General features: G+C 42.3%; 1 protein-coding gene across 1 annotated transcript in view; it reads right to left on the reverse strand.

Annotated features, from left to right (window-relative positions):
* Positions 1–629: 629 nt before the first annotated feature.
* The window catches only part of LOC122541389 (ras/Rap GTPase-activating protein SynGAP-like), a 516506-nt gene continuing 505109 nt past the window's right edge, over positions 630–12026 (reverse strand). Inside the window, exon 16 of the mRNA XM_043678121.1 lies at positions 630–929. Coding sequence (XP_043534056.1) covers positions 849–929 — 81 coding nt within the window. The 3' untranslated portion in view covers positions 630–848. The remainder of the gene's footprint in view (positions 930–12026) is intronic.

The following is a 12026-nucleotide window of genomic DNA, read 5'->3' on the forward strand; positions in this document are numbered from 1 at the left end:
GCCCAGTCCCAAATCTCTCCATTTCCTGGGACAACAGATCATCATGTGCCTTTAACTCCTCAACTAATAGCATTGCACAAAAACCCTCATCAAATTTTGCCAACTGTAAATTGATCATCTTGCAGTCTTTAACTTGTGTAATGGAATCAATTTCCTCTCAAGATACAATTCTGACATTCAAAGTTCTTTTTATTACTTACCTCAATAATGACTCCTTTTTTTAAATCAGAGTGACTTAAACGGCTCACCATATTCCACATGGTACCTAACCTGATACAGCTACGATACAAACAATTTAACCAGTTTCACAGGCAGCCTAAGGTCTGGGTTGACACTGTCATAGATCTACCTTTCAGTAATGTTCCTATTTAGCATGCCTTACCACTAAGCCATTTACTGCAAGGTCCACCTTTTATTCCACAGTCCATTTAGTCCAATTGGTCGATGCTGATGTTTACACTGTACATGAGCTTCCTTGCCTTCCCAATTCATTGTAACCTCCCAGTGAACCTCTCTACTCCTCTCTCCACCATGTATGAATTTGCTTCCCCAGGAGGCCCTGATATTATTTACCTTGGCTGTGACACATGGTAGCAACGTCTGTAACAGAGTCATAAAGGATTACCAAATGTTCGTTAGCACTTAGCTGTATCCACCACTTATTGGACTAATTACATCGATCTAAATCCTTTCAGACTGATCCACATTCCTGTTCCACAAACCTGGGGACTCTCACCAAATTATTACAGGGTTTGAAATAAACCCTTATATATTCCATTCATAACATTCCTTCCACCATTTAAAGCTCCAATTTATGCCAATCTGATCATTCCTGCTTTTAAAACAATTTAAAGACATACTTTACCTCCTATTCCACGATTTCTTACCTTAGCTATCAATCGCCGATGTGGAAGATTGTCAAAAGATCTCTGAAAATCCAAGTATACAACATGAGCTGTACTCCCCCTGCACATCAGGTCAGTGATATCTTCAACAGATTCCAGAATATTATTTTACATGACCTCCATTTCTTGAAGCCAAGCTTAAATTTTTTTTTTCCCCTCTGATCATTCAGGTACTACACATTGAAAGAAACTGGGTTAAGCAAAAAAAAAACAACAGGTAACCAAAAGTATCCAGTGCATTTGTGTATAATGTGTGAGCCTTCATTGTGGAGATTTCTTTCAATGGAATGTATAGGCAGAAACTGTTTCCCCTAGCAGATGGGTCAGTAAACAGAGAACATAGATGCAAGCTTAAAAAAAAATCCATTGCATTTTCCCCACATTTCTGATCTCACCCCTTTCCCTAACTCTCTGAACCACAATAGGGTCCCCCCGTTTATAGAACCATCGAAAGGAATGAGCAGACGTAGATGATTTAGCCACTGAACCTGCTCCCCCATTCAACTTTAGCATCGTTGATCTTTTACCTTAACTATGTTCTTCTCATTCTCTCTCCTGGTTCCTTGATATTGTTAACATCTAGAACTCTATCCTGAACACTCAATGACTGAGCGTCCACAGCCCTCTGGTGTCAAGATCCATCACCCTCTGTATGAAAACAATCTCTTACCCTGAGACTGCACCCTCTGGTTCTAGACAACTGCACTACACCCTACATGGACCTTTCTTCATCTATCCAGTAAACACTCGCAATCTCAACAGCCTCTATATTCAGTTGGCTTATCCTCCACTATCTCCAGCATGATGGCAGCACTGAACACAGTCACTCCTCACTTCTGCTTCCAGTATTCTGAAGTGACCCTTCCCTACCTCAACAGACCACTTCTCAATCACCCTTGACAACCACTTCCTTTCCCATGGCACCACAGGAGGTGCAGTTCCTGATGCTTTACATCCCCACTGTCCAAAGACAGAAATATTCCATCCAAGTGAACATCACAAGCATTCGCTTTTCAGTTTAGTGTATTGTCTTTGTGACAATATGCAATCACTTGACATGACGGGGGTTGGGGAGGGAGCACAAATGGAGATGGGTCACTGCTTTGTTTTCAAGCTGTGGACGTAACCCTGAGCCATTGTTCACCTGTCATTTCAATTTTACACTCTGCTCTCTCATTCACCTCTCTGTCCTCAATCTGTTGTATACTCTTCTAATCAGTGAAACCTCAATCGCTTGAGTAGGCATTTTACATCCTTGTGAATCAACATTGAGTTTTACAATTTTAGACCTTAATTTGGCCTTGTCTCACTTCCTCGTCTTTGTGTGTTTCACCCTTTTTTCTCTTGCTTTTGCTCTCACACAACAGCTAGTCATCATTCTGCCATTCACACATTCTCAAAGTACAGTTTTACTTGCTTTTGATGCTTGTCCCACTGCCCTGACCTTTGGCCTTGCACCATTAACTCCTTTGTCATTTAACTTCTCCTGTCTTCTAGCCTATCTAAGGCCCCTCCTTTTGTTCCTTTTCTCTCATCGTCCTCCGTTTCACCTGCTGGAAACCAGTTATACCTGTCATTTTTCACAGTTCCAGTGGGAGGTTACTGACCTGATACATTGACTCTGTACTCGCCTGTCCACAGATGCTGCCAGACCTGCTGAGTATTTCCAGCAACTATGGATTGAAGAGAATTAGCAAAAAGACCATAGTGGAGATTAAGAAAACTGTTTCATATCCAACAGATTGTTGTGATCTGGAACGTACTGCCTGAAAAGGGCAGTGCAAGTATATTCAGTAGTAACTTTCAAAAGTTAGATGTAGGACCACAGAACGAGGGATAAACCATTTAGTCACTTAAGCTATTCTGTCAATTAACCCTAACACCACTCTGTTTTTGAAAGTGAAATGTTTACAGGGCTAGGCAGGAAGAACTGGGAATTGGGAGTAATTGTATAGTTTTCTTTGTTCAAAGAACTGAAAAGGAATGATGAGTTGAATGGACTCCTGTAGGATTTCATGATTTCATGTGTATTTTGTAGAATCCCTGTAGTGCAGAAGCAGACCATTTGGTCCATCAAGTTCACACCGACCTCCTGAAGACCATCCCACCTGAATTTGACTCCCTACCCTATCCCTGTAACCCTGCATTTCCAATGGCTAACCCATCTAGCCTGCACATCCCTGGACACTAGGGTCAATTAAGTATGGCCAATCCATTTAACCTGCACATCTTTGGACTGAGAGAGGAAACCAGAGCACCCAGAGGAAACCCATACAGACATGGGGAGAATGTGCAAACTCGTCACAGTCGGCTGAGGCTGGAATCGAACCTGGATCCCTGATGGTGTGAGGCAGCAGTGCTAACCACTGAGACACCGTGCCACCCTGAGCCACCATGTCACCATGTGTAGCACATTCTATATGTTCGGTGTCACTGTGTAGCATATTCTATATGTTCGGTGTCACTGACAATAGGTGATAAGTGTAAAAGACTTTGAATTGGCTTACTAGAAGTGGTTTCTGATTCTTCTGTTTAATGGCCGGCAGTAGAAACTAAAATTGCCAGAAGTGTGTAAAGGATGGCTAACTCAACATTGTCATTTTAGGTCAACATTCAAAGTTAACTTTTCCATAATGTGCATACAACACGGCCACAATGCTGCTGTATTCTGTAATTTACTGTCAGGTGGAATTACTTGGAGATAAATGTGTAACTCAGCTGCAATTTGCTCCTGTGCACTTTTTTATAAACACAGTGCACCCTTGCTAAGTTTACAACTGCTTTATACTGGAGAATTGTCCTTGTGCAACTACTGTAAGATTTATACATCTGTGTAAACGATAATGGCATTGAATTCATGTTGTGAAACACAGTAATAGGAAAATAGTAAAAGTGATGTAATGAGAAATTTCGGGCGAATGCACTGATTATATTACACAAATGTAACATGCATACACATATATAATTTGCAACAATAGTGTGCTGCAGTGGTGAACCACTCTAGAACATGCTCTACAACACAGTGTGTGTGTAACAAGCCTGAATATGCTGTATTCAATAGCACGATATACTACAAGTGTCTAACACTCCTGTATATACTATAATGCAGGGATCAATCCTGAATACATAACATTACAGAGTTACAGGGTGAGCACACTGTGTGGCAGGCAGTATGACACTTCTGAATGTACAATATAAGAATTTACCTTAGGGATCTAACAATTCTGCATTTGTTACTGTCTATTATAGAACTCCTGTAGTATGACACACATACACCACGCATATTACAGGGACACACCAGCCCTACCTATACTGTAGAACTCAGTTGGTTGCAGGAAGGTACACACCTTGAATATATCGTACAGCACACTAATTGTTGCCAAGGTATAGCATCATATAACAGTATATTATGTTATATATACAAATTATGTGTTACAGGCATATAACAGATTTGTCTATGTTATATAAGACTTTGTAATACCGACATTACACTTGTAACATTGCAGAATGGCACAGATTTTCCATTCCCATGCTAATTGCCACTCTAGCCTTTTTTTGTAATGGAAGAAGGGAGCTCGATGTCTCTCAGAGAAGATTCTGGTCAGACCTCCCTGACAAATGCAGAGGCGTGCTCCCATTCTGACAGTTCTACTGAGGCATTGAGCCTCACAACCTCCTTTCCCACAGCCGTCAGCTGCCTTACCCTGGCTTTAAAGATACTGAAACTGCAGAGGGAGGGCCTATCCAGTCCACTCCGGGGCGGTGGGAGGGGGGTGGTGTTGGGGGATGGGATGGGAATAGTGACCGGGGAATGTCAGGTCAGGTCAGGGGATCTGGATCCGGTAGTGAGGGGTGAGGGAGAGGGGTGGATTACAGTGCCTGAGTGTTTCAGTTAAAAATAAAATCACACAACACCAGGCTATAGTCCAACAGGTTTATTTGGAAATACAAGTGCCAGTGTGTTGTGTATTGTGTGGTTTTTAAGTTTGTCCACCACAGTCCAAGACCAGCACCTCTGCATCATGGGTGTTTCAGGAGTAGGGCAGGGAGGGTCGAGTGGCTGTGAGGATATTCTGGGGGAAATTCGATTCAGTGGCAGGGGCATAGGTATGGGGTCATGGTCAGTGTTAGATCTGGCGGAAGGGGTCTAGATTCAGTATATTCAGGGAGGGGGGGTTCAGGTCATGGGAGGGAGTGAAGGTGAAGGGGTGGGTCAGCTGTTGTGAGGGGTAGGGGTGGGGGTGGGGTCAGGTCATTGAGGAGTGTTGGGGAGGATGGGGATCAGGATTCGGTCTGGGATTGAACTGGGAGGGCGCTGTGTCCCTGATGTGTCAGGTCAGGGTGTGGGGAGTGTAAGTATTAGATTAGATTACTTACAGTGTGGAAAGAGGCCCTTCAGCCCAACAAGTCCACACCGACCTGCCGAAGCACAACCCATCCATACCCCTACATTTACCCCTTACCTAACACTACAGGCAATTTAGCATGGCCAATTCAGCTGACCTGCACATCTTTGGACTGTGGGAGGAAACCGGAGCACCCGGAGGAAACCCACACAGACACGGGGAGAACGTGCAAACTCCACACAGTCAGTCGCCTGAGGCGGGACTTGAACCCGGGTCTCTGGCGCTGTGAGGCAGCAGTGCTAACCACTGTGCCACCGTGCTTGGGACTTGTGTAGTTGGGTGTGTGTGTGGGGCTAACTATGGGGTCAGTTTAATAGTTACTCAGGAGTTAGACTATGTATTTAATATCCTAACTTTTCTTGAGTAACTATTTTACTTAATTCCTTCAGAACCATGTGAAATCTCCAAATTTTAGGGAGACTTTCAGAGTGTTCCAGGTGTAAAGGAAATAGCCAGAGGAAAATTTAATTTCCAAGCCAATTCTTTTTGGAGTCTACTAGGAAGGGGATTCCACATAGTTCCCATGCATTATTTCCTAATGCACACTGGATAATGATTGTTTGGCCAGTGGAAAATCTGTCCCGATCCTCTGATGTATCCAGGTTGAATCACTCCTTAAACTCACACAGTCAGAAATTTCCCTTGAACTCATTCAATGAGAAACATACTCATTTGATAGTCAATGTGATACCATCACTCAATTCCTTACCATCACCATCCTGGGCGGGGGTTACCATTGACCAGAAACTCAATTGGATTTGCCACATAAACAGAGTGGCTATAAGAGCAGGTCAGAGGCTAGGAATACTGTGATGAGTGACTCACCTCCTGACTCTCTTAAAGCCTGCCCACCATCTGCAGAGCGCGAGTTAGAACTGTGATGGAGTGCTCCCCACTTGGATGGGTGCAGCTCCAACAACACTCAATAAGCCTGAGACCATCCAGGACAAAGCAGCCCACCTGATTGGCACCACATCCGCAAACATCCACTGTCTCCACCACCGATGCTCAGGAACATCAGTCTGTACTATCTACAAAATACACTGCAGAATTTCAGGACTTTAGACAGCACCTTCCAAACACATGGCCACTACCATCTTAAGGCAGCAGGTAGGTGGAAATGCCATCACCTGCGAGGTTTCCTCCACTAACCATCCTAATTTGAAAATATATCGGCATTCCTTCACTGTCATTGGATCAAAATCCTGGAATTCCTTCCTTAATGAGTCTGTAGGTCTACCTACAGCGTGTGAGTTTTAGTGGTTAAGAAGTCACTGACCATCTCACAGGCAGCTAGGGATGGGCAGTAGATGCCAACCAGCGGCACCTATTTCCCATGAATGAATTTTATTAAAAAATGCCTCCAGTGAGGAACACTTCCCGAATTCACTCAGAGATGATGCTTTGTCTAACTCAGCCAAATCATTCCTTTAACTCACCAGTAAGGAACTTTTCTTTATCTCACCCAGAGATAACCATTTCACAAACTTAGCTAGTGAGGCACACCCCTCTAACTCACCCAGCGAAACCATTCCACTAACTTTTCCAACATCAACCTGATCTCTAATTCTCCAAGTAAGGACCACTGCTCTAACTCACTGGGGTATGGAACACTTTACAAACTCACCCAGACATCACTATTCCTATTAATCTCCCAGTGAGGATCACTGCTCTGTTATGATTGAGGTTCATAAGGGGGAGGTGTTAGCAATTCTGGAAAGTGTGAGAATAGGTAAGTCCCCTGAGCTGGATGGGATTTAGCCTAGCATTCCTAGGGAGCTAGGGAGGAGATTGGAGAGCCTTTGGCTTTGATCTTTATGTCCTCATTGTTTATAGGAATAGTGCCAGAAGACTGGAGGATAGCAAATGTTGTCTCCTTGTTCAAGAAGGGGAGTAGAGACAACCCTGGAAATTATAGACCAGGGAGTCTTACTTCTGTTGTGGGTTTATAAGAGGAAGGATTTATAATCATCTAGAAAGGAATCATTTGATTAGGGATAGTTTGTGAAGGGTGGCTCGTGCCTCAAAAACCTTATTGAGTTCTTTGAGAAGGTGACCAATCAGGCGGATGAGGGTAAAACAGTTGATGTGGTGTATATGGATTTCAGTAAAGTGTTTGATAAGGTTCCCCATGGTAGTCTATTACAGAAAATACAGAGGCATGGGATCGAGGGTGATTTAGCAGTTTGAGTCGAAATTGCCTAGCTATAAGAAAACAGAGGGTTGTGGTTGATGGGAAATGTTCATCCTGGAGTTCAGTTAGTAGTGGTGTATTGCAAGGATCTGTTTTAGGGCCACTGCTGTTTGTCATTTTTATAAATGACCTGAATGAGGGTGTAGAAGGATGGGTTAGTAAATTTGCGGATGACACTAAAGTAGGTGGAATTGTGGACAGTGCGGAAGCATGTTGCAGGTTACAAAGGGACATAGATAAGCTGCAGAGCTGGGCTGAGAGGTGGCAAATGGAGTTTAATGTGGAAAAGTGTGAGGTGATTCACTTTGGAATAAGTTACAGGAATATAGAGTACTAGGCTAATGATAAGATTCTTTGTAGTGTGGATGAGCAGACACATCTTGGTGTCCAGGTACATAGATCCCTGAAAGTCACCACCCAAGGTTGATAGGGTTATTAAGAAGGTGTACAGTGTGTTAGCTTTTATTGGTATAGGGATTGAGTTTTGGAGTCACGAGGTCAAGTTGCAGCTGTACAAAACTCTGATGCAGTCGCACTGGGAGTATTGCGTACAGTTCTGGTTGCCGCATTACAGGAAGCATGTGGAAGCATTGGAAAGGGTGCAGAAGAGATTTACCAGGATGTTACCTGGTATGGAGGGAAAGTCTAATGAGTAAAGGTTGAGGGACTTGAGGCTGTTTTCATTAGAGTGATGAAGGTTAAGAGGTGACTCAATTGAGGCATACAAGATGATCAGAGGATTAGAAAGAATGGACAGTGAGAGCCTTTTTCCTCTGATGTTGATGACTAGCACAATAGGAAATGTTCACAATCACCTGATGAAGGAGCGTCGCTCCAAAAGCTAGTGTGCTTCCAATTAAACCTGTTGGACTATAACCGGGTGTTGTGTGATTTTTAACTTTGTACACCCCAGTCCAACACTGGCATCTCCGAATCATGAGCACAATAGGACAGAGCTTTAAGTTGAGGGGTGAGAGATATAGGACAGATAACAGAGGTAGGTTCTTTACTCAGAGAGTAGGAAGAGCCTGCCTGCAACAGACTTGCCATCATTAAAGGCATTCAAATTGTCATTGGATAAACATATGGATTATATTGGAATAGTGTAGGTTAGATGGGCTTTAGATTGGTTTCACAGGTTGGTGCAACATCGAGGGCTGAAGGGCCTGTTCTGCACTGTAGTGTTCTATGTTCTAACTCACTGGGTATGGAACATTTCGCTAACTCACTCAGAGATCATCATTCCTAAAAGTTGCCCAATGAGAATCATTCAAACTCACACAGGGAGGGCTTATCCTCTAATTTGAACAGTGAGGACAATTCTTCAGCCCACCTAGTGAAGGCCATTCCACTAATTTATCCAGGGAAGACCATTCCTCTCACTCCCCCGGGTGACTATTCCTCTCACCCAGTGAGAAACATTACTGTAACTCACCCTGTGAGAAACATAACTATAACTCACCCAGTGAGGAATACTGCTGTACATCACACAGTGAGGAACATTACTGTAAATCACTACATAAGGAACATTACGGTGACTCATCCAGTGAAAATCATAACTCTAACATACACGGTGACAATCGTTTGTCTGAATTTCCCAGTGAGGAATATTACTGTAACTCACATGGTGAGAAACATATGTAACCCACCCTGTGAGAAACATTACTGTACATCACACAGTGAGGAACGTTACTATAAATCACCATGTGAGGAACATCACTGTAATTTACCAAGCGAGCATTATTAATGTAAATCACTCTTACAGAGGAACATTAACTCACACAGTGAGGTACCTTACTGTAAACCATTACTATAAATCACCATGTGAGGAACATTACTGTGATCCACCAAGTGAGAATCGTTACTGTAAATCACTCTTACAGAGGAACATTATTCTCACTCACCCAGTGAGGTACCTTACTGTAAATTATCCAGTGAGGAACGTCACTGTAACTCAGTGAGAATCATTACTGTAACCTGTGGAAATTGTTACTCTGACTCACCAAGTGTGATTGTAACTCACTATGAAATATATTGTTGTTCTTCACCCAGTAAGGAACCATTATTGCAACTCACCCAGTGCAAATCATTACTATAACTCACCTAGTGAGAGTCATTATTATAATTCACATTGTGAAAATCGTTACTCTTGACTCACCCAGTGAAAAACATTACTGTAAGTTAAGAAATATTACAGTAACCTATGCAATGAAGAAAATTCCTCAAAATATTCACTGCTCAAAATGTTCTCAACAGTGTGTGATGAACATTAGTGTATCTCACGCAGCCTGGAACATTTCTAAGGGTCACCAATGAGGACCATCTTTCTACTCTCATGTTTCATCTAAAGCACACACCTTAGGCTCCTGTAAGTCACCCACCAAGAAACATTCCTTTAGGTCACCATCTGAAGTCTACTCCTCTAACTCACTGACTGTGGAATGTTCATCCAGGGCATGCAGTCATGTCATTTTTGGAACTCACTCAGTGTAGAAGCTTACCCCAAGGCATTTAGTGAGAAATATTCCTCTCACTCATCCATTGAAAACCATTACTTTAACTCACCCAGTGAGGACCGTTGCGCTAATGCATCCATTGAAGAACATTCCTCTAATTCACCCATTGATGAACATCTCTGTAACTTATCCAGTGAGGAATATTTCTCCAATTCACCCATGAGGAAATTTCTTCTAAGGACCCCACTGAGGAACATTTATCCAACTCGCCCAGTGAGGAACATTTTCCTAACTCATGCAGTGAAGACCATTCTATCTATGTCCCCCATCAGAATCATTCCTCTAATCTTTCCAGTAAGAACTATTCAGTGAGAAAACCTTCATGAACTCTCCAATGAAGAACATTCCTCTACCTCACACCCTGAGAATCATTACTGTAACTCACACCCTGAGAATCATTACTGTAACTCACACCCTGAGAATCATTACTGTAACTCAGTGAGAATCATTACTGTAACTCACACCCTGAGAATCATTACAGTAACTCACTCAGTGAGAATCATTACTGTAACTCACCCAGTCAGAATCATGAATGTAACTCACTCAGTGAGAACCATTGCTGTAATTCACCCAGTGAGGAACATTACTGTGACTCACTCAGTACAAAACATTACTGTAACTCACACAGTGAAGAACATTACTGTAACTCACCAATGAGGATCATTATTGCACCTCATTCAGAATCATGAATGTAACTCACTCGGTGAGAACCATTGCTGTAATTCACCCAGTGAGGAACATTACTGCAACTCAATCAGTGCAAAACATTACTGTAACCCACATAGTGAGGAACATTACTGTGACTCACTCAGTACAAAACATTACTGTAACTCACACAGTGAAGAACATTACTGTAACTCACCAATGAGGATCATTATTGCACCTCATCCAGTGAACATCATTACTCTAATTTACCCAGTGAGGAACATTACCGTAACTCAACCTGTGAGGAACATTACTGTAACTCATCCAGTGAGGAACATTATTGTATCTCACCTAGTGAACATCATTACTCTAATTCACCCAGTGAGGAAAATCACTGCAACTCAGTCTGTGAGGAACATTACTGTAACTCGCAGAGTGAGATATATAACTGTAACTCACCAAGAATAATTACTGTGACTCATCCAGTGGGAATCATTACTCTTACTCAACCAATGAGAATTATCACTGTAACTACCCAGTAGGAATTATTATTGTAAATCACCCTGTGAACATTGCTGTAACTCACCCAGTGAGAAATGTCACTGTAACTCACTCAGTGAGAAGCATTACTCTGCATTATTCAGTGAGGAACATCACTATGAATCGCCCTCTGATGAAACATTACTGTACATCATTAGTGAGAAAAAAATACTGTAACTCACACTGTGAGGAATATTACTTTAACTTATCCAGACAGAATCATTACTGTAATTCACTTAGTGAGGAACATTACTGTAATGCACATAGTGCTAATCATTCCTATAACTCACATAATGAGGAAAATTCCTTAAAATGCTAATATCTGTCCCCACACAGATGGATTCATTTGTCTAATGCAGATCATGAGCAATGATGATTCCTAAAACACACCCAGTCAGGACCATTTTCTCTCATGATTCAGCTAAAGCATACTTTCCTGTAAATCACCCATTCCTTTCAGTCTTCACCTCAGGTTTATTCCTCTATCTTACTGACTGAGAAACATTCATCCAGTGCATGCAATTATGTCCATTTTTCTAACTCACTCAGTGTAGAAAGTCCCTTTGAGGCATTCAGTGAGAAATATTCCTATCACTCATCATTTGAAAACTGTTCCTCGAACTCACCTAGTGAGGATAATTCCTCCAATTCACGCATGAGGAAATTTATCCAACTCACCCAGTAAGCATCAGTCCTCGAACATGTCCAGTGAGAAGCACTGCTCTAATTCACCCAGTGAGTATCATTCCTCAGTTCATCCAGTAAGGAACATTCCTCAAACCTACCCAGTTAAGACCATACCATCAACTCACCCAGTCAG

This window comes from Chiloscyllium plagiosum, chromosome 37 (genome assembly GCF_004010195.1).
Source record: "Chiloscyllium plagiosum isolate BGI_BamShark_2017 chromosome 37, ASM401019v2, whole genome shotgun sequence".
Classification (NCBI taxonomy): domain Eukaryota; kingdom Metazoa; phylum Chordata; class Chondrichthyes; order Orectolobiformes; family Hemiscylliidae; genus Chiloscyllium; species Chiloscyllium plagiosum.